A 25,888-nucleotide genomic window follows, 5' to 3' on the forward strand; every position below is an offset into this window, starting at 1 on the left:
GAAATACTAAAATACTTCAGCTCGTAGTAAATGTGATGTTTGTCTGAAATAACCTGTGAAGACTTTGTGTCTAAACCTGCTCTGTGTTTCCAGAGGTTGAATCCTCAGTCGACGAGCTCTGCGGCTCCGTCAGATGTCACACCAGTGCAAAGTAAGTGAGGGGGATCTTCACTGAGGCCTGGTCACCGCCTCACATATCAGCTGGAGCTGTGGCCCCGCCTCTTGCAGGATGTTGTTGTTCACACTTTGTGTGTCACTCTGTTCTGACAGCTGTGTGATCGGACCGTCTGGCCCTCGGTGCCTCTGTGCTGCAGGATTCGAGGGAAACGGGTCTTCCTGTCAAGGTAAAAATGACACCCTGACAGGTGAACCAATCACACCTGAGTTCACCTGAACAAACACACAGAGTCAAAGTTAAAGATGAGCTGTGAGCTCATGTTCCTGAAATCTTGATGATGATGATGATGATGATGTCTGCAGCTAAAGACCCGTGTGTGTTGGATAACGGCGGCTGCAGTCTGTACGCCGTCTGTAAGAGGACTCGACCTGGACTCAGAGACTGCGTCTGTAACAGCGGATACTCTGGAGATGGACTCGTGTGTGTCGGTAGGTGAACTCAGAACACCTGTGGTTTCACCTGTGTCAGGTGGTTGGACCCTGGTTCACCTAAATTAGAGGATGGAATTAATTCATTCACATGTCTGTGTTAGAAGTGTCAGACTAGCAGTAGTGCAGAGACGTTCTTACAAAATAACTTTATTAATCAAACCAGAGTTTGATCAGCAGTCTGAACGTTTCTAACACACTGTCACAGGTAAAAGTCGTCAGGTAAACTAACAGAATGTGTGCTGCGTTTGAGTGCTGCCAGGGTTTTCTATTTGTCCCACAGAGATAAATCCCTGTCTGGAAGGAAACGGAGGCTGCCATGTCAACGCAGACTGTGTCCACGTCGGCCCGAACAAAGTAAAACCTGATTCTACTTGCTGATGTTTTATGTGACACCTACCTGTAAATACCTGTATCTACCTGTACTGACCTGTACATACTTGTACTTACCTGTCCCGAACTGTACTGACCTGTACCTGCATCATATTTGTTGTACAGTGTCATTCTCTGTCACTTTCAGACGTCCTGTGCCTGCAGTGACGGTTACTCAGGTGACGGGCAGAACTGTCAGATGATCAACTTGTGTCGAAAGGTGAGTTTGTAAAATACAATGAAAAAATGACTGTGATATAATGCAAACTGAACGTCTGAGGGAACACTGAAGTACCTGAAGGCATCATTATTGTGATGAAACACTGAAGTACTTGAAGGCATCATTATTGTGAGGGAACACTGAAGTGTTTCAAAAGTTCTTTGATGTAAATCTCAACTTCCAGGTCACACAAATTACTGCTTATTAAAAAAACTAAGGGAACTCTGAGTACTGCAGAGAAACAGAACTGTGTGAAGTACTTTTAATCACAATGGAAACCATATTTATAGTTTTTGCTAGAAGTGATGTCATACGTCATGTCATACATGTTTCCAGAGAAACGGAGGCTGTCACCAGTTCGCTCGCTGTAACATGAGTGGTCCAGGTGTTCGTACCTGCATGTGCCCCAGCAACTTCATTGGAGACGGACTCACCTGCAGAGGCACCGTGGGGAAGGTGAGCAGCTTAAATATTAACACAGAACCACGTGTCTCCTTGGCTCTTTGACCTAACAGCTGACTCTTTGCAGGAACTCCTGAGCAGGAAGCTGAGAGACTTCTACCTCGGTCTGATGGTGAGTGAGGAGGCGTTTTTCTGTGTCGCCCCCTGCAGGTGAAGCACGTTAACAGAAGTTAAAACTCTGGTTTCAGATGGTGGAGATTTCTCTGAAAGGCCGGGGTCCGTTCACCGTCTTCGCTCCGAGCAGCAGTGCCTTCGAACCTGATAAAAACAATGCCGCCAAGGTGATGAATTTGATCTGATTCAGAGTCATAAATGTTCTGATTTAAATCTGTCTCTTCGGACGTTAACGGGAGTCAGTCAGACTGAAACGTCTCAGCAGCTGATGACTGTGATGACATGTGGTCAGACATTCATGTTCCCCTCAGGAGGAACTGGAATAACTGTGATGATCCTCTGACTTTTCCTCTAGCGCCATCATCAGGGCAACAATGGGACTGGTCCAGTACTTTGGTTTGTGACTCAGCACAAACTCAACCTAACCCTGAATCTAGATATTAAAGCAAACACATCAAATTCTAACAGCATTTTTTTTTTTAGAAAAATTATATTTGAAAGAAAAATTACAATTATTAAAGAAATAGCAAGAAACTGTCTCTAAATTTAAACAAGACAAAGTTTAATATTCTATAACACAGATCTTAAAGTGAGAATAAATCACTTGTGAAACAGAATAAAAACAAAAAAAATGTAAAGAGTGTGACAGTTAACTCAATGCCGAACAAAGCTGATTTGTTTCTGTTGTTTTTTTTCTTTTTAGATACAATCGATGAGGATGGAAAAACATAAAGAACAATTTGCCACCATCCTGCGCAGCCACATCGTTATGTGTCACACTCTGCTGCTTGCCGACCTGAGTCGACCCCGAAACCTGACATCTCTGTCTGGACTCGTTCTGACCACCAGGTCCATCCAGGTGACCAATCAGAGGGCAGAGCAACTAGGCTCTGGTTTCATTTCACTCAGAAAACTCAGTCTGCACATCAATCAACAGTAATAAATAAAAACTGCTGAATATTTTCAGGGCAACATCTTCATCAACCAGGCCAACGTGACCTACAGCCACGACGTCAGCATTAACGGGATTTTCCATGAAATTGACCAGATCCTGCTTCCTCCTGACGTGAACAAAGATCCAGACGTCCCGGTCAGTTCACCACAGCCTGCACCTTCATTTATCCAGTCATCTCTGATCAATCAGCTGATGATGTAAAAGAACAGACGGGGATCATATCATTGATCAGTTTCACTGATCAGTTTATTTTCACTCATCAATGAGTTGTCACGTTTTTCTCCAGGTGAACCTGACCGATGTGGCTGAACGTCATGGTTACAAAACCTTCTACAAACTGCTCGAGGTGAGACGTTAAAACTTGGTTCAGAAAAGGAAGACGAAGGTAAAGATGATGAAGACGGAGGGTCACACAGTGATGATGTTTTACCTGTGTTTCAGGACACAGGTGTGATGGACCTGGTGAACAATGGGATGTACCAGCCCGTGACGGCCTTCCTGCCTTCAGACAGCGTCATGGCGTCTCTGCCGCAGGAGCAGAAGGACTTCTTGTTCCACCAAGATAACCAAGCTCAGCTGGTGGAGTACCTGAAGTACCACATCCTGCAGACCCAGAAGGTGACGCTGAGAACAACAGGAAACTGAGAACGTCTCTGCACAGAGGCTCCTCGTTCATTCAGATACAGTTCAAACAAGAAACATTTACAGGGAAATGAAATTAGATTCATCTTTATTCATTTGGCAGATGAATAAATAAATGACGCAACCTGTATTAGGGATCATTACATCTCCACTGCTCTCACTGTGAGACAGAACTGATTTCATCGTGTGCAACTTGATTCAGGTTCAACTAAGATTTTTCAATACAACCAGAGCTACAACTTCACCCACTTCATACACAATCTCTGCTCAAACATGACTTGAACTGTGGTCGTGGTTTGTGCTCAGCTGTGATTTTATGAGACTGAATGTTCATTGTGATCAGTGTTTGTTGAAGGACTCGTTTCTCTGTCTGTCAGGTTTATGCTGAAGGTCTGATCCATCTGGACTCGGCTCGGACTCTGCAGGGCTCACCGCTGTCCTTCAGCTGCGGAGGAATGGACGCCATCGTGAGTGCAACAGTCTCTTGTCTCTTCTCTGTCAGAGAAGAAGAGGTGATGGGGGCTCGTATTAACTGACTGTCTTTGAACAGGGAGAAATCTTTGTGAATGATGGAAAGTGTCGGGTCGTTCAGAGACACCTCGTCTTTAATGGTGGGATCGCCTATGGGATTGACTGCCTGCTGACTCCGCCCAGCCTTGGAGGACGCTGTGATGAACAGACAACCTTTGACCTCAAGGTAAATCTTCACTTATCTGACTCTTCACTAAACCCTTCTCTCCTCAGGCCTCCCTGCAGCTCCTGGTGGTGTCTCAAATAATCAGCTACTGAGAAGATCAATGTCAGTGCTGCTGTTTTTAATCAGAATGTTTTAGAAAACATCACTGACCCAGCACACCATGTGAATAGTAAAGGATATTTAAAGGCATATTCAAACTCTTTCACCATTTCAGCAGAACAGCCAAGTAGATAAAAGGCAGATGCCAAATAGTCAATGTGACTCTTAACATCCAGGTTAGACCCCAGTCTCCTGTTTCATCCCCCACATCCTCCGTCACATTCATACTCATCTGACCTGCTGAGCCTTTCTGCTCAATAAGAAGAGCCTCGCAGCAGCAGTTCAGACCAAACCTGGTGTATGGCGTTGATCAAATGGCACATTGCAACAATTTGCACTGTCCTGTACGCCATTTTTTAACACTGCAAAAAACATGGTGCTCAGGTAGACACTGACATTTCAAACAGGTGTGAAAAAAATCTCCACAGATTAAATCTCACAGTTTCAACTTCGTTAGATCAGAACCTCAGTTCACTCTCTTCAACTGTCTGAGCTGCTTCTCTGTGCAGCAGCCAGCTAGAGTCTCCTGAAGGTCTGCATGTGAGGCGTTTATGTAACATTGGTAAATTATACCGTCTACATGAGGCATTGAGGGAACATCAGTAAATTGCAGCCACAGAAATGAACCCGGTTGCACTGTAAACTGCATGAGTTTCTGGATGCACATCAATCTCACACTGCATAATCAGAACTTTCCCATCACAGTGAGGTTTGACACACTGTTGACTAACTGCCCTGTAAAAGTCTGATACTTATAGAAATCAATCTGTACTGACAAGACCAGAGACAAGATGAGAGACAAGATGAGAGCCAAGAGACAAGATGAGAGACAAGATGAGAGACCAGACGAGACAAGAGAGACAAGACAAGAGACAGGGCGAGAGACGAGAGAGAAGAGACAAGACAAGAGACAAGACGAGAGAGAAGAGACAAGACAAGAGAGAAGACGAGAGATGAGAGACAAGACGAGAGACGAGACGAGAGACAAAAGACAAGACAAGAGACAAGATGAGAGACGAGAGACCAGACGAGAGACGAGACGAGAGACAAGATGAGAGAGAAGAGACAAGACAAGAGAGAAGACGAGAGATGAGAGAAAAGACAAGAGACGAGACGAGAAACGAGAGACAAGATGAGAGACGAGACGAGAGATGAGAGACCAGACGAGACGAGAGATGAGAGACCAGACGAGAGACAAGACAAGAGACAGGGCGAGAGACGAGAGAGAACAGACCAGACGAGAGACAAGACAAGAGATAAGACGAGAGAGAACAGACAAGACGAGAGAGAAGGCGAGAGATAAGAGACAAGACGAGAGACAAGACGAGAGAGGACAGACAAGACAAAAGACAAGACAAGAGACAAGACAAGAGGCAAGACGAGAAACGAGAGACAAGACGAGAGAGAAGAGACAAGATGAGAGATAAGACAAGAGACAAAAGACAAGACAAGAGACAAGATGAGAAACGAGACAAGAGACAAGAGACGAGACAAGAGCCAAGAGGCAAGATGAGAGATGAGACGAGAGACAAGAGACAAGACGAGAGACAAGATGAGAGACGAGAGCCAAGAGACAAGATGAGAGACAAGACGAGAGCCAAGAGACAAAATGAGAGACGAGACGAGAGACAAGAGACAAGACGAGAGACAACACAAGAGACAGGACGAGAGACAAGACGAGAGAGGACAGACAAGACGAGAGACAAGACGAGAGAGGACAGACAAGACAAAAGACAAGACAAGAGACAAGACAAGAGGCAAGACGAGAAACGAGAGACAAGACGAGAGAGAAGAGACAAGATGAGAGATAAGACAAGAGACAAAAGACAAGACAAGAGACAAGATGAGAAACGAGACAAGAGATAAGAGACAAGTGAAGAGATGAGAGACGAGACGAGAGACAAAAGACAAGACGAGAGACGAGACGAGAGACAAAAGACGAGACAAGAGACGAGACGAGAGCCAAGAGACAAGACGAGAGACGAGACGAGACAAGACGAGAGAGAAGAGACAAGATGAGAGATAAGACAAGAGACAAGATGAGAAACGAGACGAGAGACAAGAGACGAGACAAGAGCCAAGAGGCAAGATGAGAGATGAGACGAGAGACAAGAGACATTACGAGAGACAAGATGAGAGACGAGAGCCAAGAGACAAGATGAGAGACAAGACGAGAGCCAAGAGACAAGATGAGAGACGAGACGAGAGACAAGAGACAAGACGAGAGACAACACAAGAGACAGGACGAGAGACAAGACGAGAGAGGACAGACAGGACGAGAGACAAGACAAGAGACAAGACGAGAGACAAGAAACAAGACGAGAGAGAAGAGACAAGATGAGAGATAAGACAAGAGACGAGAGACAAAAGACAAGACAAGAGACGAGACGAGACCCAAGAGACAAGATGAGAGACGAGACAAGAGACAAGACGAGAGACAAGATGAGAGAGGACAGAAAGGACGAGAGACAAGACAAGAGACAAGACGAAAGACAAGAGACAAGACGAGAACCAAGAGACAAGATGAGAGACGAGACGAGAGACAAGACGAGAGACAAGATGAGAGACGAGAGCCAAGAGACAAGATGAGAGACGAGAGACAAGAGACAACAGACAAGATGAGAGACGAGACGAGCGAAGTCAGAAGCAGGAAGTGTAAACTTTAAAGCATTTGATTTTATGTTTGTGTTGTGTCTTTTTCTTCCTCTGTGGTAGATGACTTGTGGACTGTGCACCTCTTCAGCTACTCGCTGTCCCAGAGGGTCCAAACTAAAGGTCTGCACATCATCATCATCATCATCATCATCATCATCATCATCATCTCTTACCACAGACAAACCGTTTTAAGGAAACGTGTACCTGTGTGTGTGTCTGACGTCTCCTTTGTGTTGTGTTGTGTTCAGGAGGTTCAGAAGTGCGATCTTCCCACCATCTTCGTTACTAAAAACACCGGCTGCAGCAGCATCTGCACTGTCAACGTCTGGCAACCAAAGTGTTGTCATGGTTACCATGGACGAGACTGTCTGGGTGAGACAGTCCTGTCAACCACATATGAAACATTCAGATCTATGTGATAAAAAAAGATGATAGAGAATCTGGTGACTTTTCTGTGGAAGTTCATTCCTGTCAGAAAAAAAATAAATATGAAAAGTCAGACATAACAAGAATAAAAGTTCTGATGGTAAAAATATGAGATTAATCTGAGTATTAGTGTCTCAAAATTCTTACTTATGACATAGAGAGATAAACTTGGAGAGAGAGCATTTTTGTTTTGTTAACAAATAATTTTGACTTTGTAAATTATATTTTTTTCTTTATTAAGTACACAGATGGGGGGTCCACAGGAAGAAAAACAACAACAAACAAAAAGATATAAAATATGAATATAAACAAAAGACACTCAGACATTTGCGTACAGGCTGCAGCAGGTCCACAGTCCAGACCAGAACCTGACGGAGCTCAATTCAGGGCTGATTAAAGCTGAGAGATTTTTTTTAATTTAACAGTTATAATTTTAACTACAGGAATGATAAGTCTTATTTTTATATTATTAACTTATAATAATTATGTTTTTCCTGAAATGAAAAAGATCTTAATATATTTTGTAATTCTGACTCATCACAGTTTTGCACCATTTTGACAATCGAGGGTTTTGTGATGTTTACATGAACAGTTATAATAAAACTAAAATTTTATGAATTTTACTCGCTATAATTTTGACTGAACATGAACATTTTCATTATATCTAACTTTTCATCAGTTTTCTTTCCTTTTTGGCACCAATGGGCTTCCATACAGTGAGGCATTCACCAAAGTCATTCAGCATAATTAAATGTTTTCATTGTTGTGACATTTTTCACCAACAGTTTGTGAATTTCTCTGTTTTGAAAACGTTCAACACTCATTTATTAAATGTTTTGACATGAAAATGATGATGCTTACAGTGACATCAGGAGTATGACGTCATTTATTAACCTGCGTTAATTGATCTCTCCTCCACTTGTCCAGTGTGTCCAGGTGGAGTTGGCTCTCCCTGCAGTAACCATGGTAAATGTGATGATGGTCACCTAGGTAACGGTACCTGTACCTGTGACGCAGGTTTCAGGGGCATGGCCTGCGAGCAGTGCAGTGATGGGTTCTATGGACCTACCTGTAAAGGTGAGCACCAGTCCAACAGTTTGTCATGTGATCCTGTGGGTGTTCTGGTCCTGACGGTTTGTGTTGACCTGTTGGTCTTTCAGCCTGTAACTGTTCAGAACACGGGTCATGTGACGATGGACGTAGAGGTACAGGTTCCTGTTTCTGTGAGGCTGGATGGAGCGGAGAGCGATGTGACACTGAGCAGAGTGAGTGAGAGAGGATGTAAAGTGTTGATGGACTGACGATAGAGATGAGACCTGTGTGGACCTGTTGTCATGACAACTTAAAGAATGAATCAGCTGACTGACGGTGTCTGTGTCTCGTCCAGCGGAGGTGTTCCTCTGTTCTCCGCCCTGTTCTTCTAAAGCCGTCTGTCAGGAGAACAACACCTGCATCTGTTGGCCTTTTTATGAAGGAGATGGATTCACCTGTACAGGTTAACACATTCTGAACACACACATGACATCACACCTAACTTACCTACACCCCCAAAGCATTATGGGAACTGTAGTTCCATAACTTAGAGCATGATGAGCCCCAAACACAAGGAAGACAGAGAGAGTCCATTAATATGAATTTGATGATGAATGAATGAATGAATGTGTTGTGACATCACTGAAGTTCAGGATGTCTCAGTCAGTGGTGGGCGTGTCAGATCTGTGTGAGTCATAGCGTCAGCTGATCTCTGTCTCTACAGTGGTGGACATGTGTCACATCTGGAATGGCGGTTGTGCTAAAGGAGCCAAATGTTCGCAGAAAGGAGAAAAGGTGAGCTGCACCTGTCCTAAAGGTCACTCTGGTGACGGCTTCACCTGTCAGCCCATCGACCCCTGTGTCTCTGGAGATAATGGTGGCTGCCACGAACACGCCACCTGCACCATGACGGCTCCGGTGAGGAGGAGGCGGGGTCGTTCACAGGTTTAAGTGTCTCAGATGTGTATGTGACAGGAAGATGATCAGTGTCTGTGTGAACAGGGCAAGAAGAGGTGCACCTGTAAGGACAGCTATGTCGGAGACGGAGTCACCTGCAAGGTCAAACAGCTGCCGGTCAGCCGCTGTCTCCAAGACAACGGACAGTGTCATCAGGATGCCCAGTGCACAGACCTACACTTTGAAGGTGATGTCGCTTCACTCTTTTCCCATCAGGCACCTCTGCACTTGAAGTGGTGAATGACAGACACCAAACACCTGAGGTGAATCAGGATGAGTTCAGGGTTTCAGGAATTTCCACGTCTCTACATGTAAAAACAGTGTTGTTATTGTGTTGTTGTGTTGTTGTATTGAACATCAGTGTGTAGCTGTTGCTGTGTTGAACATCAGTGTGTAGCTGTTGCTGTGTTGAACATCAGTGTGGTGTTGTTCTTGTTGTTGTTGTTGTGTTGTTGTGTTGAACATCAGTGTGTTGCTGTTGTTGTTGTGTTGAAAATCAGTGTGTTGTTGTTGTGTTGAACATCAGTGTGTTGTTGTTGTTGTTGTGTTGTGTTGTGTTGAACATCAGTGTGTTGCTGTTGTTGTTGTTGTGTTGAACATCAGTGTGTTGTTGCTGTTGTTGTTGTGTTAAACATCAATGTGTTGTTGCTGTTGTTGTTGTGTTAAACATCAATGTGTTGTTGCTGTTGTTGTTGTGTTAAACATCAATGTGTTGCTGTTGTTGTTGTGTTGAACATCAGTGTGTTGTTGTTGTGTTGAACATCAGTGTGTTGCTGTTGTTGTTGTGTTGTGTTGTGTTGAACATCAGTGTGTTGTTGCTGTTGTTGTTGTGTTAAACATCAATGTGTTGCTGTTGTTGTTGTGTTGAACATCAGTGTGTTGTTGTTGTGTTGAACATCAGTGTGTTGTTGTTGCTGTTATTGTTGTTGTGTTGAACATCAGTGTGTTGCTGTTGTTGTTGTTGTTGTTGTGTTTAACATCAGTGTCTTGTGTGTCTGTGTGCAGATTCAACACTCGGTGTGTTTCACTACCGCTCAGACTGGGGTCAGTACAAACTGAACTACACTGGAGCTCAACAGGCCTGCTCTGCAGAGGGAGGCAGCCTGGCTACCTACACTCAGCTGTCCTACGCTCAGCAGGTCAGTGAACGCAGCACAGATACATTGACCCGTGTAAACCTGAGTGAAGCTGCGGGTCAAGTCAAGGCTGGGTCCAGACCTGGTGTAGACTGTCTCTTTATTACAGAGACAAGAACAAACTCCTGGAGAACCAGACTGAGGTCCCCCACCTGAACAGGGTTCACAGAGACCTCATCAGCAGGAGACATGGACTCTACTGTATCTACTGGGTTTAACTGATTCACTGTCCTGGTGCTCCTGCAGGGGGGGCTCAACATGTGTGCTGCCGGCTGGTTGGACCAGGCCCGGGTGGCCTACCCCACCACCTACTCCAACCCCAACTGTGGCTTTGGACACGTGGGCATCGTGGACTACGGGATCCGCAAAAACCTGAGCGAGACCTGGGACACGTTCTGCTACAGGATGAAGGGTGAGAGGAGCCCGAACCAGACAGGACTGTTTTATCTCTTATAAATGAAACTTATTATTAGTTTTAATGTGACAACACAATGATTTAACTCGATTTAATTCAACATTTCAACTTGAACCAAAACAAGATAAAAATTTCAACATCAATTTTTTTGTGTTTGTGACATCACACGGTGAGGTCAAAGGTTAAAATCGGTCATCAGTGAATCAATATGAATAAAATCAATATGAACCTACAAGGATCAATGTTTAAGTGAGTGACATCATTAATCACCCCTGATGACATCATGATAACTGTCATGTGTTTCAGAGGTGAGGTGTGAGTGTCGGGTCGGTTACCTTGGAGACGGCTTCAGCTGCACAGGAAACCTGCTGCAGGTCCTCAGATCCACGGCAACCTTCTCCAACTTCCTCACAGTGAGTCTAAGACCAGCTGAACCAGGACCAGGTCCCTGCTGTGGTTCATGTCATCTCTGTTTTTGATTCCTCAGCAAATCCTGAACTACTCTGAGGCATCTGAGTCCGGGAAACAGTTTGTGAAGCGTCTCAGCAACCTGACAGTCCAGTCCACTCTGTTTGTCCCTGACAACACCGGCCTGCCCGAAAACCAGGTGAGTCTCATGACAGGTGCTGTAACTCCACTTGTTGACGTGTCCTCATCTGTCTGCACTTGTCTACATGTCCCCGCAGACTCTGTCTCAGCGGGACATTGAGTTCCACCTGTCGGAGGGTCAGGCTCTGCCTCTCAGCCGGCTGAAGGACGGCAGCCGGATCCGGACGAGAGTGGGAAGTCTGACTGTCCTCGGAGTCTCAGACCTGCTGAACCCCTCAGCTCTGGTCAGAGTCATTACAGCTTGTTTACAGTAGAGGGCGAGAGCATCCACCCAGAGACATATGATCAGGAATCATCAATATCTGATCAATAAAACACCAAACAGATTCTATCATCCCTCATCTATCCACTCACATTCCAGTGCCTCTATTTTAATGAACAGATACTTACCTGGTAGTTAACTCACTTGTAGGTGACTGACCTGATCTGAATCCAGCTGAACCTTGCCTGGTTTTTTGTGTGTTTCACTCAAGTTACCTGTAGAGAGGAAGTACAGTGAACTGTGATTGGCTGATGTCAGAGCTTCAAACAACTGACTGCTCTTAAGTCTTCAGGTCTCCACTGAGACACAAGTAAAAACGACAGATTTTTGAATGGAGTTCTGTTTCCTCTGAAACCTTTTCCTTCTCCTCAGTCGTCCCGTTACATCAACGACCGCTTCATCACCAGCTCCGACGTCCTGACCTCTAACGGGATCATACATGTTCTTCAGGGACCCCTGAAAGCCCCGCCCCCACACCAAGAGGTGAACGTCATCATGGGAACACAGTGTTTTTCATCCAGACGCATAATGAGAAGTAACTGAAATCTCAGCATTTCCTCCTGTTTGACCTCTGACCTCATCTGTGATTGGCTCTGCAGATGCACGTGGCTCACAAGGCGGGGATGGGCGTCGGTGTGGTGCTGCTGATTGTTGTGGTGGCAGGAGTCATCTTTGTTGGATACCACTTCTACACCCGCAACACCAAACCTTTCCAGTTCCACTACTTTAAGGTAGGTGTGTGTGTGTGTGTGTGTGTGTGTGTGTGTGTGTGTGTGTGTGTGTGTGTGTGTGTGTGTGTGTGTGTGTGTGTGTGTGTGTGTGTGTGCACACACTTTTTACCTGTTTGTATAGTTTATAAACATCAGCCGATATGTTTATTTTTATAACATTTGTTGTGTAAATAAAATGTATTAATTCACATTAACTTTTTTATAACAAGCTTTATAATGAGTTAATGTCACTATGTTTTAGTTCAACACCTTTATCAAGATCTGAGTCCTCGCAGTGTCACTGACCTTTGACCTCATTGACAGGAGGATGATGGGGAGGAAGAAGCTCCACCCTCTGACCACAGTCGCAGCATCTGTAACCCAGTTTACGAACCAGCACCTGAACCTGCGGAGTCCAGCAGGTGTGATGTCACAGTGAGTCACAGTTTGTTGATCTTAGTGTGATGAGACATTCACTGACAGTGATGTGATTTACAGTTAGACCTGCAGGTGTGAAATGTGTTGATTGTTTCAGGAGGACAGACACGAGGTGGTGAATGGAGGATCATATGACCTGCTGCAGGACAGCTGAGGGGACTACTGGACTGGACTAGACTGGACTGGACCAGACCTCAGGACTGTGAGGTGAAGTCCTCTGACCTGCTTCAGACTGTGTTCTCTTCTGATCCAGGACCAGCTTCTGGTTCAGGTTCGCAGGTGTCTCTCTGTATGGCCTGGGCAGCTAATGGATGAGTCACTGAAGCATCATTGGTTTTCAGCCACTCACAGAAGACCAACACTGATGATGCGTTCAGGTCCTCTCTGTCAACTTCAAAGCTGTGAACAGCTATTTGTACCTGTTTCTGTTTGGTTAAGAAAATGTAACTTTTGTTTTATCTGTAGACCGAAAAGAAAGAAAAAAAAAAAAAAAAAAAAAAAAAAAAAGGAAGAATTGTGTAAAACTGTGAAAAATGTTGATTAAAAGAAAAATTAAGATTTTGCTCCATTTTTTTTTAATAAATCAAATAAAATCCAGACACAAAAAAGCAGCAAAGAATTAACTTTAGTAAAAACCTCAGATTTACTGAAATCTGACGACCTGGATCAGTTTTTATAAAGAATGAAGCAGTTCTGGACCAGACTCAGGTCTGGCTCCATAAAGACCTCATGACATCAGTCTGAAAGTAAACAGTGGAAATGAAACTGAATATTTGTTAAAGGATGAAAACGTCTCCCAGTCAAACCAGTTTATTTCTACAAGACCAGTTCAGTTGTCTTCAGTCACCTCAGTGATCCATGAATCATAATCAGATATTCTGGTGAAGACAGCTGGTTTGTCTGCATCACAGCGCCGGCTGCCCCATGTGACCACACCAGACAGGAAGTAGGCTCCATGTTTCCGACAGAACAGAGGAGCTCCAGTGTCGCCCTGTGAACCAAGAATAAATTAAAGAACTCATCACTGCACCTGTTCACTGTCACAGCTCTGAATGTGACATACTGTGTGTGTGTGTGGTAGCCTCAGGTTGGATGATATCACTGTTCACATGTGTGATGATGTGAATGTGGCATTGATTACCATGCAGGAGGCGGAGCCTACAGGGTGTGAACAGATGTGAGAGTCACTGATGAGTCCTCGTCCCCACCTTCCCCTACAGATGGTCTGGTTCACTAGAGTCAGTTTGAGGTGGTGCAGCCGATCCGGATCAACATCAGCTGCAGAAGACATGAGACAACAGCACGTTAACAGTCACACAACCACAGCTTTGAGTGTTTGTTGCAGTGTTGCCTCCAGCTGTGACACCACTGTAAAGGTAGAAATGTTGAGGTCACCTCTTCCTTCAGTGGTGCCCCAGCCACTCGTGAAGCAGCTCCAGCTATCATCCAGATCCTCGTCCTCTTCAGGGACACAGACTGGAGACACATTAGAACCTGGACACAGAATCAGAGTTCACACCTGCACAGGTGATACTGAAAACTGAGCTGAGTGTTTTGACCTGTCGTCTACACACAGTCTCAGTTCAGTTCACAGACAATGAAACCTTTCAGAGGATTTTTCCAGGCTTCTGAGGTTATATCTGTTCTGTTTTCATGTGGACGGAGATTTTAACTGTTTTAATAAAAGCCTGTGAACATGAGAAGCTCAGCACAGAATTGTACAATACCTGCTGTAAAATGTAAGAGTAATGAGTTTAGAGTTTTCTCACTCAGTCTGGCGGGAACACTGAGGCGGAGCAGAGACAGGTCAGATTTTGGGGGGAAGCTGCTGTCCTGTGGCAGGTTGAAGACTTTGTCCACCGGGATGGTTTCAGCTGACGAGAACCGGAGGTCATGAATTCCCAGAACCACCAAGTCCTCTTTAGGTCTGTGGGGGGGAAGTAGAGGTCAGCCTTAGACCCTGAAGTCCCAGCATCCCGCAGTAACACTGACGTCCTACCTGATGTTACAGTGTTTAGCAGCGATGACCCAGCGGCGGTGGATGAGCACTCCACTGCAGTAGTGGTGTCCACTGGACTGCAGGCTGACCTGCCAGGGCCAGAAGAAGGGGCAGGACTCAGTCACATTCTCTACAGACACCTCACCATCCTGGGACACCGAGAGACCAGCGAGGCCTGGAGCGTGGTCACAGCTGGGGCTCTGCTGTTTACCACACCTGCCCTCTATCATCCAGGTGAACAACAGTTTTACAGAGGGTTTGATTCAAAAGTTGCTCAGAATAAAAGATCAAACACCGGCAGGTTAAACCTACCTTCATCTGTGATGTCATACATCTCAGTCTGAGCACCTGAAAAATCAGACAGAACACCAGCTCTCACACAGGAAATGTCTCCTACAGGTAAAAGCTCAGGTGTTGGATCACTTGTGAAACTTACTCATGATGTCAGACATCCACTCAATGTGTTGTTGGAGTTTGGTGTAGACTCCTGGTTTTCTGGCTCGTCCACAACCGACTCCCCAACTCACCAGACCTGCCAACTCATACCTGCTGCCGGTGAAGCAGGACAGAGGACCTCCAGAGTCCCCCTGAGACCGAGGGAGGACGAGGTTTGAGACAACATCAGTGAGGCAGAGAACAACAAGACAGCATGACGAAAAATCGAAGACAAGATGAGACGTCAAAAAAAAAAAAAAAAGGGGGAAGACAAAGAGGAGACAGGACATCAAATTAAGAGATCAAAGACAATGACCACAAACAAAACAGATGGGACAAGATTAAGAGACAATACAGGACGATAAAGACATGTCCCTGACCCTACAACAACAATCCAAGATGGTGTGATGGAGAATGACAAAACAGCAGCAGCTCAAGAGTTAATGAGGAAGAGTCCAGATAGAGCAACAAAGGCACAAGAGCAACACCAGAGTGAAGACAGGAAGAAGAACAAACAAGGATGGTGGACAGAAGACAAAGAGACACAACAGACACACGACTCAGATTCTTTTTTGTGGACTCTAAAGTCAAACTGGTCTCCTGTCTCTGACTGGTGCCTCAGAGTCCGGATTCTGAACCCTAATGGTGTTTGAATGTGTCCAGACTCTGGACATGGTCAGGTCTCACCTGACAGGCATCGACTCCTCCTTCATCCTTCCCAGCACAGAACATGGAGGACCTGATCCTCCCCGGGTAGTACTGGTTACAGACCTCAGAGGGCAGGATGGTCACATTCACCTCCTGCAGCCTGTTGACTCGAGGACCGTCTAGTGGAAGAGACCAGGTCATCAGCTCAGATCCAGACTCAAGAAACTCAGGTTTCTACAAACCAGTGAACGTGTCCTCACTCTCTCGGGTGGAGCCCCAGCCAGTGATGGTGCACTTCTTGAAGAGAGGTAGTGGAGTCATCCAGATGTCGATGGGTCTGATGAACCGGTCGAAGACCAGAGGCTCCTGCAGCTTCAGCAGAGCCATGTCACTCTCTTTAGTCCGTCTATTGTAGCTGTGATGACTGACGATTGCTGAGACGCTGACCAGCTGAACGAGAGGTCACAGATGAGCTGAGTCTCTGCTCCTCTACGAGCCGTCAACCAAAACCTGTTCTCTACATCTACATGATCCTGGACCACACAGCCATATGGAGGCTGACATAGTCCAGGACCTGGTTTCACATCCTGAATCTTCTGTGGGACAGATTAACAAACTAAGGACAGTCCTTAAATCCACAGTCAGGCATCCAAAGACCCTGAACCAGGTTTTTCTGTCTGTGATCAGAACTCTAGACATTCACCAAACTCTTCATGAGATGGAGGCTAAGATCCAGTCCTCATCCAGGACCCAGTAGTCTGAGTAAATTGCCAGTGGATCCGTTTTACAGGAAACTCATCAGGATGAGGTCTTTGAATGTCCTGAACAGGAGGAACCATCACAGTGAGAAAAACCTGGCACAGCACCTGAACTGGTTTTTAGACAGACTGTAAAACTGAATCTGTCCCTGAAGGTTCAGGAAAGCTGGTTCTCAAACCTCCTCACTGGTCAGTGAACATCTCATACACCAACACAGGTGAGTCAGTCTGACCTGTTGTCCAGCTTCATCAGGATCATCCAGGTCATGTTTTCCAGCCTGAACCTTCCACAGTGAAGCTCTGTTGTACCTGCAACAGGTGTCAGGTATCAGCTGTTCAGTCTGCAGGAGGTGGTCCCACACAATCAGGACGCAGGTGTGTGTGTGTGTGTCAGTCTAGTCTTAACAGTAAATCTAATCCTGGTCTACATGTTGACGACCTCTGACCTTTTGAAGCAGTGAGCAGCAGAGATGACCCACAGTGGACTAATGATGGCCCCCCCACAGGCCGGCATGGACCCGAAACAGATAGAAACCTGCCAGGGCCATGAGTGAGCCCAGGACTCCTGACCCCCGATGATCCTGGACTCCATCTCCTGCTCCAGATGGAAGGGCCGGACCCCGGCCAGGTCTGAGATGATGAAACACAAGACAGCATGGCAGGGCAGTAGAGACCAGCAGAGTTCAGTCACTGGTCAGGATCAGTATTAAATAGAAATCCCTCCATGTCGGTTTTATTAACAATAAATAAAAACAGTAAAAAATTAAAAACTGTCATAAAATCAACATTTGTTGATTATAAAAATATCATCAGGAGGACTTTACTGTGTCTTTTTATAAAAACATTAAATCAAAGAAGATTTTAATGTTTTTATATCAACATGTTTATTTTGTCTCATATTTCTAATTATTTTAATAAAATGAACTTTGATAAAGACTCAGGCTGAGGATAAATATGTGACTGAACAAACCATTGAATCCAAAGCGTCCAGAGAAAGTTCCATGTTCCTGCACAGTCTCATTGACCACGTGAGTCTTGTTTCCACCTGGAGACACAGAGCAGAGTCTCTGACTCACCAGGGTCATGGTTCAAATTCATGTTCACAACTGTTCTCAGAGAACAGTTGTGAACCTCTACGGGGACTAAAACAGATGACTCTACCTGTCCCAGCAGCTGTTGTGTAGTTCGATGGCCTCGGTCCAACTGCACAGACACACACACACAGGTGAACATGAAGAAGAGGAAACATTAAACTGACCTGAGGATCCAGTTTCTCACCTGTCTGACATGTTAACACACAGAGTGACAGCAGACACATCACAGACAGCATCATGTCTGAGCTTCCTCAGGATCACTGACTGCTCAGGCTCTTCAGGACTCACCTGTGTCAGTCACACCTGTGTGATTGGACACACCTGGAGCCCAGTCTCCAGTTGAACTGAAGTGATTTTGGTTTGAAGACTCAAAAGAAATACTGAAGGTTCAAAAAGTCTGAATAAAACAAAGTGAAAACAGCTGGAACACACCTGCGACAACATGTCACCGGTAGGTGTGTTCACACTGTTACAGAACAGCCCATCATTACTGATGAATGTGTCTGAGAGGGGCCCAGACTGGAGGTCGAGCAGCCACCAATAATCAGACATGTTGGATTAGTGCTCGTCAGTAGCCTGATGGGTGAAGGACGAAACAGGAGACTACCTGGTCCTCCCTTATCCACCTGGACACACAATCCGTTTTATTGCCGTCCAGACCTCTATGCTGCTCAACAACCTGTCCTCCAACCTGAACCAGTCCTCTGACCTGAACCACATACTCTGATACAACCCATAGCAGTGTCTGTTGGACTTTGGTTGTCATGGTTACAGTAATAAACACACACTGTACTGAGAGCAGCGTACCTCCTTCATTGCCATGGTTACTATAATAACAGTCAAGGTTTGGTTAGGTTTAGTAAAGATGGTGATTTGGGCTAAAATAAGTTCTTCCTCAACATTAGACGATCTTTGTTGTCATGGTTACAATGATAACAGTGAACAGTCATGGATAATCAGAATCAGAATCAGAATCAGTTTTATTGCCAAGTATGTTTTCACATACAAGGAATTTTTTCTGGTGATTGGTGCAATTGATCAGCAACAGTGGGGCTCTCTAGCCTTGTTGATGAGGCTAATAGCAGATGGGAAGAAGCTATTTTTGTGGCGAGAGGTTTTGGTCCTGAAGGACCGCAGCCTCCTGCCAGAGGGGAGTGTCACAAAGAGTCTGTGTCCAGGGTGGGAGGAGTCAGCTACAATCTTCCCTGCACGCCTCAGAGTCCTTGAGGCGTACAGGTCCTGGAGGGATGGTAGATTGCAGCCAATCACCTTCTCAGCAGAGTGGATGATACGCTGCAGTCTGTTATTGTCCCTCTCCATGGCAGCAGCATACCAGATGGTGATGGAGGAGGTGAGGATGGACTCAATGATGGAGGTGTAGAAGTTCACCATCATAGTCCTTGGCAGGTTGAACTTCTTCAACTGCCTCAGGAAATACATCCTCTGCTGAGCTTTTTTGATGAGGGAGCTGATGTTTAGCTCCCATTTGAGATCCTGTGTGATGGTGGTTCCCAAGAAGCGAAAATGCTCCACGGTAGCCACAGGGGAGTCACACAGGGTGATGGGGGTGGGTGGGGCTGGGCTCTTCCTGAAGTCCACTATCATTTCCACTGTCTTCAGAGCGTTTAGCTCTAGGTTGTTCTGCCTGCACCAGGTCACCAGACGGTCAGTCTCCCACCTGTAGACAGACTCATCGCCATCAGAGATGAGTCCAATGAGAGTGGTGTCGTCTGCAAACTTCAGGAGCTTGACAGACTGATGGCTGGAGGTGCAGGTGTTGGTGTACAGGGAGAAGAGCAGAGGAGAAAGAACGCAGCCTTGCGGGGATCCAGTGCTGATGGTCTGGGAGTCAGACACGTGCTTTCCTAGCTTCACGTGCTGCCTCCTGTCAGACAGGAAGTCGGTGATCCACCTGCAGGTGGAGTCAGGCACGCTCAGCTGGGAGAGCTTGTCCTGCAGCAGAGCCGGGATGATGGTGTTGAAGGCAGAGCTGAAGTCCACAGCAGAATAATAATAATAATAATAGAAACAACATAAGCTGCTCCTGTCACATGGGAATCGAACACCGCTCTCCTGGGTCATATTCATCCATCCACCCCAACCTCCTCCTGACGTGGACTCTGTCGCTCTATAAACTACGTCACCGCACTTTTCCCTTCGCTCCTGTCATCATTACTGCGACCACTAGATGTCGCCTAGCAACAAAACCTAACTGTGGGTCACAGTAACCTGCTGACAGACGACCTCTGACCTTGTTGTTTACAGTGTGGTGCAGTGATAGCGTTCATTAATGAACTGTATATTATTGTTACAGACCAAGTGTAATGTTCAGTCACAGCTTCATCTATAAATTCACCACTTAACAACAATACAGTGATATTTACATCAGTATTATTACCTCTGCCAGGGAGGGTGTGTTCACCTTTGTTTGTTATTTCATTTTGTTTGTTTGTTTGTTTGTTTGTTTGTTTGTTTGTTTGTTTGTTTGTAGGGTTACACAAAAACTCCAGAGCCGATTTGCACCAGACTTGGTGGAGGGACAGGTCCTGGTCTGGTGAAAGATGTGGATCCAGGACATTTGTCATCTCTTTCTCAGCCTCTCAGGAAATAATGTTTAGATGGTGACAGTGACATCAGATCTGTTCTACTATTCTAGTTTGGATATTAATGATGTGGGACTGACCTGTCACACCTTAAATGGGATCATGTGATTACACAACTGAAGGGATGGACGTCCGTCATTCATTTTCTGCTGCTTTAGTTTTATGTTGTTCTCTTTAAGCCACAACATTTTTTAGCTTGATTGTCGTCTGTCAGATGATGTTATCAGTGTTGTGATCGACAACAACAGTAAATATATTAAGAAACACAACAGAGACCAGAGGACATGTTGATCCTGAACGCCTCAGTAAAATCTTCACACACAACAACAATATTTTGTTTTCCTCCAAAATATCTGATCTCACAGTTCAACAGCTCCTGGTTCAGGTTCAGGATCCTGGTCTGGTTTAAGGCTCTGGTTCAGAAACGAAGAGCTGATGTCGACTGAACCAGTGGTTCTCAAACGTTTTCATACCATGGACCTTAAACTGACACAAATTATTATTATTATTATTATTATTATTATTTAAAAGTCCTTCTGTGGCCATTCTGTCTTTTCAATTTGACAGGAAATGACACAGAGAAGAGTCCAACCAACCAGGACTGGAACCAGGAACTCACCTGTACAGCATTTGGTATGTGACCTGACCCCTGAGTGATCAAGTCACCCAGCCTGACACAAAGTGGACCATAGACAGACAGTCACATCCTGTCATTGTGTTACTGATAGATGGATTATAGTTCCCCTTTTTACTGACCTCCCCCAAGAACCCCTGGGGGTCCCAGACCTCACTTTGAGAACCGCTGGTTTAAATCACAGACGGTCTCTGGATGTGAACCTGGTCTGTGAACAGTTGAGTACAGTTTTGTACAGTTTGTGATACTGAGGTTGTGTATGATGTGTTTAATATTTTCCCGCCTTCAGCCAGACTGCTGTAAACATTTAAACACCATTAATATTAACACCAGCCCTTTAATTGTATGCTTTTATTGTGACAGTCTCAGAACGGATGTGTGGTTGCCGTGGACCTGACGGTGTTCCCCGGTAGAACCGGGGCAGTGCTCAGAGCGTGTGAGGCCGCCGATCGGTCGACATGTCTGCGTACTGGCGGGAGATCCTGCAGGCCACCAGCGTCCTGTGCAGCGGCAGAGGAGCCATGCAGCTGCTGCAGCTGTACCGGAAGCTGCTGCAGCGCTGCGACATCACCGAAGAAGAGTTCAGACACATCATGGAGGGGTGTTCCCGCTTCCTGCTGGTCCGCGGCCCGGCGGGGGACGACGGGCGGCGGCTGGAGGACTGTATGGTGGTTGCTCAGACGTCCCTGCGGCTGTGCAGGAGCTACGGGCGGGAGGAGCCGTGCGGGGGGGACGGGGTGTGTGAGCAGCTGCACCTCTGCAAGTTCTTCATCTACGGAACCTGCAGGTTCGGCAAAGGCAGGTGAGCCGAGTCTGTGTAAAAAAAAACAGTGGCGGAGGGATACACACTGTTATTCCTCCGCTGCACTGAAAGCTCTGGCTCTGTTTCTTTCCCTCCAGGTTTCCGTAGTGACATCACAACAGTAAACAAGTGAACTGTGCTGCTCAAGAGCTCATTAAACATCTTATCTCTAGAACTATTTTATCTCTCCCTCCGCTACGGACTGTTACAGACTTCCTGCAGCAGTGAAGAGAAACGAAACTTAAGGAAACTGAAGCGGATGATGATGATGATGATGGTGGTTGTGCTGAGGATGAGGATGAAGACGATGATGAGTATGATGGGGATGATGATGATTGTGATTTCCACTTTCTCTTCTTCTGGTTGTGATGTCACTGATAAAAAGTCTCAGATATTAATAACGAACATTTGTCAGACGTCACGCTAACGTCACCATCAGGCGTCTGATTTACAGAGAAATGAAACTGACGTGTGTCTGATGTGAAAGTGAAACGGCAGCTTTTCGGTTCATTGATCCAGTCGATCAGTTATCAGTCTGCATCATTGATCACAGTGTAGCTGGTGTGTGCACGTTACCATAGGTTGTGTGGTTTTGTGTTGAAACTGTAGAGTTTTAGGGAGGCTGGTGGTCTGTAACATGAAGGTCAGGGTCAGAGGTCACACAACAAAACAAAGAAAAAAAAACTGGAAGTAGACTTTGAGTCAGGATTGTTGTTGCTGCAGTGTGTGTGTGTTCATGGTGATGAAGGATCATGTGACCCAGGTAACACCCCCTGACCTCAGATCAGTAACGCTGCTGCTGTCGTTACAGGAAACCGTGTAAGTTCTCCCACGACGTTCGATCAGATCATAACTATAGATTACTGAGAGACTGTACGCTGCACGAGCTGAGAGAGGACGACCTGTTCCTGCTGCTGCTGCAGAACGACCCTGCACTGCTGCCAGAGGTGACACACCTGACGCACCTGAGACACACAGATTTGAACTTTCAGGTTACCAGAAGAAAAGAAACAGACTTTTAATTTCTAAAGATGTCATAGGAAACACCTGCAGTCGTTTTCCTGTCATCCCTCTGCTGTGACGCCTTACTTCCTGTTTTCCTCCTGTCCTCTGGATGTGTCTCAGGTGTGTCTGCACTATAACAAAGGCTCCGGTCCTCAAGGCTGCTGCACCTTCCAGAACGCCTGCACCAAAGTTCACCTGTGTCAGCACTTCATCCAGGGCGACTGCATGTTCGGACCCAAGTGTAAACGCCAGCACGCCATCGACGAGCACAGCCGCCGCCTGCTGGAAGAGAGAGGACTGAGCGGGGACATCATCCATGACCTGCCCTCCATCTACAGGAACATCCACCACCTCACCACCGCTGCTGCCACTGCCTCTCCCTCAGGTGAGGTCACACACCTGTTCACTGACACTCAGCACTGCTGCCCTCATGTGACCTATGGAGACAACACGGTGCTTTAGCTCTTCTTCTTCTCGACCTGTTGACTCTTTTTTTGTGTTGGCTCTTCACGTCTTGTGTCTCCGTCAGAAAACGTCCCTGATGCTCAGACAGACAACATCGACCACATCTGTCTGCACTTCATCAGAAACAGCTGCAAGTTCCACAGTGAGTCCAGCTGATGGTTTTGCTCTGATCACACTGACAGGAAACACACCTGGTGCACAGGTTAAGCTCCTCATCCTGCAGTTCACAGTGAAGTCCAGCAGATGGCAGCAAAGAGTGAAAGTGTTCACACTGACCCACTGATCCTCAGCAGGTCCACACGACACACTGCTGCACAAAGTGTTACTACACACATGTTGTAATTATTACACTTAGATAATAAACTGACCAGTGGATTAACATCACATCTGTTGTCATTCAATGAAAACTAGAGTCATTTTATTCTGTTCTCATCGGAATCTTAATGACTGACGTGTTGGTGTTTTTATTGTTGTGTTGTTTTTTAATATAAAACAAAGTTTCTGGTTCATGTTCTCGTCAGCAGAGCTGGTTCAGTTAAAACTGGTGTTTTTTAATGGAAGTCTGGTTTAGTTTTCACATGTTCACTTCTTGTTATTTTTGTCTCTCTGTGTAGACGAGTGTCGCCGCGTTCACTTCTACCTGCCCTACAAGTGGGAGGTGCTTGATGGCAACACCTGGACAGACCTGCAGTATATGGAGGACATCGAGCGGGATTTCTGCAACCCGTCTAAGACACAGAGGTCAGAGGTCACACCCCCCCTGCGTTCAGGTTTGAGGTTAATTTGTTGATGAAGCAGCAGCTGAAACGTTTGTTCTCTGTGTTTGTAGCTCTGGAGATTGGCCTGTGGACTTCTTGACGATGACTCACAAGTCGCGTTGTGTTCGCCGTCTCTCCACAGTCTCCTCGGTTACAAAGCCGCCCCACTACATGCTGACCACAGTGTGGCTGTGGTACTACAAGGGGGACCAGGGGACATGGGTTGAGTATGGAGAGCCGGTGAGTCGGACTACTAGAGAAAGTTAAAGAATGCAGATTTGGAGGATCAGAGGAAGGTGTGCCAGCCGTAAAGGTCTGGGGACTGATTCCAGGGTCTGGGAGTAGCTACAGAGAGAAGTCCAGAAAAGAAGTCCGGGGGCTCAGATGACTGGGATCAGCATGTTAGCATGCTAACCCCTCTGTCTCCGCTTGCTTCCCTCAGGATGACAAGAACCGCACCACATCAGTGACATCCAGGACTCTGGAGGAGGCGTACCTGTCTGCCAGAACACCTGAGGTCAACGTGGTGAAAGGACAGAGGGAGTACGTCATCAGCTTCAAAGGTATGACCTCTGACCTCCAGCACAGGTGGAGCCAAGTGTTTCACAAGTCAAACACGAGTCTAAAAAGAGTCAACATAGGTGAGTCCAAGCTATGGCAGGTTAGTCCCAAGACAAGTCCTGGGTCGAGACAGGTATGCCTCAAATCCAGCCCAAGATCCTGACAGGTGAGTCTCAAGACTGGTCAGCTAAGACCCAGGTAAAGTCTGACGTCAAGGTCAGTCCTGACAGGAAGGTACCAAGTCCAGTACCAAGTCCAATACCAAGTCCTGTACTAAGTCAAGACACAGAATACAGGTAGATCCAAGACCAAAATCACCACCAACTTTTAAACCCTGTGTCTTTACCTTGACAGAGTTCAACTTTCATTTGTCAATCTGAGAAACACTGAAAACTTTAATGTTTTTATTATTTTGAAATAAAATTTATTTCTGAGCTGAATGTTTTCACATCAACCAACAGCTGAGTAGATCTACATTCTTCTTCTTCTTCTCTGCTTTAACTCTGACACTTCCTGTCATGTCATTGCAGACATGTACCAGAGGAACCTCAAACACAACACCAAGAGGAAAGTCCGGCGGCGTCCTCGCTTCGTGTCTGTGGCTGAGGTGAAGAAACAGGTGGCTCAGTAGAAAACCACAAACTGATGTGGTCCAGTCAAGACTGGACCTGAATGAGTGCCTTATCTCAGTTTGACATTCATCATTTATAAATTTTATCGAAGCTGTTAATCCACTTTATCTGTCACTGTTACATGGACCTGTCTGTGGGAAGACCTGATGAACACCTGATGAACACCTGATGAACACCTGTCTCAGTCTCACCTAGAGGACGAACCCTGACAACCTGGTCTGATGATGATTTGTCAATTTGAAGATCATGAAAAACAAAAATATTGAACAAGCAGTAAATAAGTTTTTTACAATCTAAACATGGAGGGAACCACAACACACACCGCTGAAGACCAGGTCCACTGCTGGAGGTTTACTTATTTATTTAGTTACAAAAGTCAATGGGATATTTTTCTCTCTTCAGAACCAGGACCTGGAGGTTCTGGATCCACTTCAGTAGAAGCAGAGATCCAGCGGATTTCACTGAAAATCAACATTATAATACAATAAAATGTGTTTGATCTTTAAGGAATGTTTCTGTTTTCTATGTGAGAAATAAGGTTTTAGTTTTTATATTATACACACACACACACACACACACACATATATATATATATATATATATATAAATAAATAGTGTGGAGTTAACACTATGACCCAGAGAAAACTGAGCTTTTATATGGAGCAAGACTTTGGTTGTTTGTTTGTT

At 45.7% G+C, this 25,888-nt stretch overlaps 3 protein-coding genes across 5 annotated transcripts in view; 2 read left to right on the forward strand and 1 right to left on the reverse strand.

Annotated features, from left to right (window-relative positions):
• stab2 (stabilin 2) overlaps nucleotides 1-13,365 on the forward strand; it is a 28,693-nt gene extending 15,328 nt beyond the window's left edge. Inside the window, exons 40-69 of one of the 2 annotated variants that reach the window (XM_071502744.1) lie at nucleotides 94-151; nucleotides 271-344; nucleotides 481-606; nucleotides 890-963; nucleotides 1,127-1,198; nucleotides 1,535-1,654; nucleotides 1,728-1,772; nucleotides 1,849-1,941; nucleotides 2,478-2,633; nucleotides 2,742-2,864; nucleotides 3,016-3,075; nucleotides 3,171-3,347; nucleotides 3,749-3,838; nucleotides 3,922-4,068; nucleotides 6,883-6,942; nucleotides 7,071-7,194; nucleotides 8,176-8,325; nucleotides 8,409-8,513; nucleotides 8,636-8,743; nucleotides 9,005-9,198; nucleotides 9,283-9,424; nucleotides 10,243-10,376; nucleotides 10,620-10,785; nucleotides 11,095-11,201; nucleotides 11,276-11,395; nucleotides 11,475-11,621; nucleotides 12,032-12,142; nucleotides 12,259-12,390; nucleotides 12,694-12,804; nucleotides 12,905-13,365. In XM_071502744.1, coding sequence (XP_071358845.1) covers nucleotides 94-151; nucleotides 271-344; nucleotides 481-606; nucleotides 890-963; nucleotides 1,127-1,198; nucleotides 1,535-1,654; nucleotides 1,728-1,772; nucleotides 1,849-1,941; nucleotides 2,478-2,633; nucleotides 2,742-2,864; nucleotides 3,016-3,075; nucleotides 3,171-3,347; nucleotides 3,749-3,838; nucleotides 3,922-4,068; nucleotides 6,883-6,942; nucleotides 7,071-7,194; nucleotides 8,176-8,325; nucleotides 8,409-8,513; nucleotides 8,636-8,743; nucleotides 9,005-9,198; nucleotides 9,283-9,424; nucleotides 10,243-10,376; nucleotides 10,620-10,785; nucleotides 11,095-11,201; nucleotides 11,276-11,395; nucleotides 11,475-11,621; nucleotides 12,032-12,142; nucleotides 12,259-12,390; nucleotides 12,694-12,804; nucleotides 12,905-12,961 — 3,383 coding nt within the window. In that variant the 3' untranslated portion in view covers nucleotides 12,962-13,365. The remainder of the gene's footprint in view (nucleotides 1-93; nucleotides 152-270; nucleotides 345-480; nucleotides 607-889; nucleotides 964-1,126; nucleotides 1,199-1,534; nucleotides 1,655-1,727; nucleotides 1,773-1,848; nucleotides 1,942-2,477; nucleotides 2,634-2,741; nucleotides 2,865-3,015; nucleotides 3,076-3,170; nucleotides 3,348-3,748; nucleotides 3,839-3,921; nucleotides 4,069-6,882; nucleotides 6,943-7,070; nucleotides 7,195-8,175; nucleotides 8,326-8,408; nucleotides 8,514-8,635; nucleotides 8,744-9,004; nucleotides 9,199-9,282; nucleotides 9,425-10,242; nucleotides 10,377-10,619; nucleotides 10,786-11,094; nucleotides 11,202-11,275; nucleotides 11,396-11,474; nucleotides 11,622-12,031; nucleotides 12,143-12,258; nucleotides 12,391-12,693; nucleotides 12,805-12,904) is intronic. The other variant, XM_071502745.1, reaches the window with a different exon arrangement.
• A 236-nt stretch (nucleotides 13,366-13,601) lies between these two features.
• Nucleotides 13,602-18,471, reverse strand: ovch1 (ovochymase 1). Of its 2 annotated transcripts, none has more exons than XM_071502752.1 (14): nucleotides 17,926-18,471; nucleotides 17,809-17,850; nucleotides 17,618-17,692; nucleotides 17,094-17,277; nucleotides 16,881-16,956; nucleotides 16,150-16,339; nucleotides 15,929-16,068; nucleotides 15,243-15,393; nucleotides 15,119-15,154; nucleotides 14,807-15,029; nucleotides 14,577-14,734; nucleotides 14,203-14,283; nucleotides 13,949-14,085; nucleotides 13,602-13,798 (listed from the first exon to the last, which is right to left on the reverse strand). In XM_071502752.1, exons 1-14 carry the CDS (start codon nucleotides 17,978-17,980, stop codon nucleotides 13,637-13,639), a joined length of 1,710 nt encoding a protein of 569 aa, XP_071358853.1. In that variant the 5' UTR covers nucleotides 17,981-18,471; the 3' UTR covers nucleotides 13,602-13,636. The 2 variants fall into 2 exon arrangements, with proteins under 2 accessions (XP_071358853.1, XP_071358852.1); XM_071502751.1 differs by having other exon boundaries at nucleotides 14,203-14,301; nucleotides 17,926-18,468.
• A 2,890-nt stretch (nucleotides 18,472-21,361) lies between these two features.
• Nucleotides 21,362-25,707, forward strand: parp12b (poly (ADP-ribose) polymerase family, member 12b). The gene is made up of 8 exons (XM_071503036.1): nucleotides 21,362-21,780; nucleotides 22,592-22,727; nucleotides 22,906-23,170; nucleotides 23,315-23,392; nucleotides 23,865-23,991; nucleotides 24,080-24,248; nucleotides 24,451-24,571; nucleotides 25,100-25,707. Exons 1-8 carry the CDS (start codon nucleotides 21,437-21,439, stop codon nucleotides 25,198-25,200), a joined length of 1,341 nt encoding a protein of 446 aa, XP_071359137.1. The 5' UTR covers nucleotides 21,362-21,436; the 3' UTR covers nucleotides 25,201-25,707.
• The last annotated feature ends 181 nt before the right edge of the window (nucleotides 25,708-25,888 follow it).

This window comes from Trachinotus anak, unplaced genomic scaffold (genome assembly GCF_046630095.1).
Source record: "Trachinotus anak isolate AG129_WGS33_773 ecotype Australia unplaced genomic scaffold, CSIRO_AGI_Tana_v1 ptg000018l, whole genome shotgun sequence".
Taxonomy (NCBI): domain Eukaryota; kingdom Metazoa; phylum Chordata; class Actinopteri; order Carangiformes; family Carangidae; genus Trachinotus; species Trachinotus anak.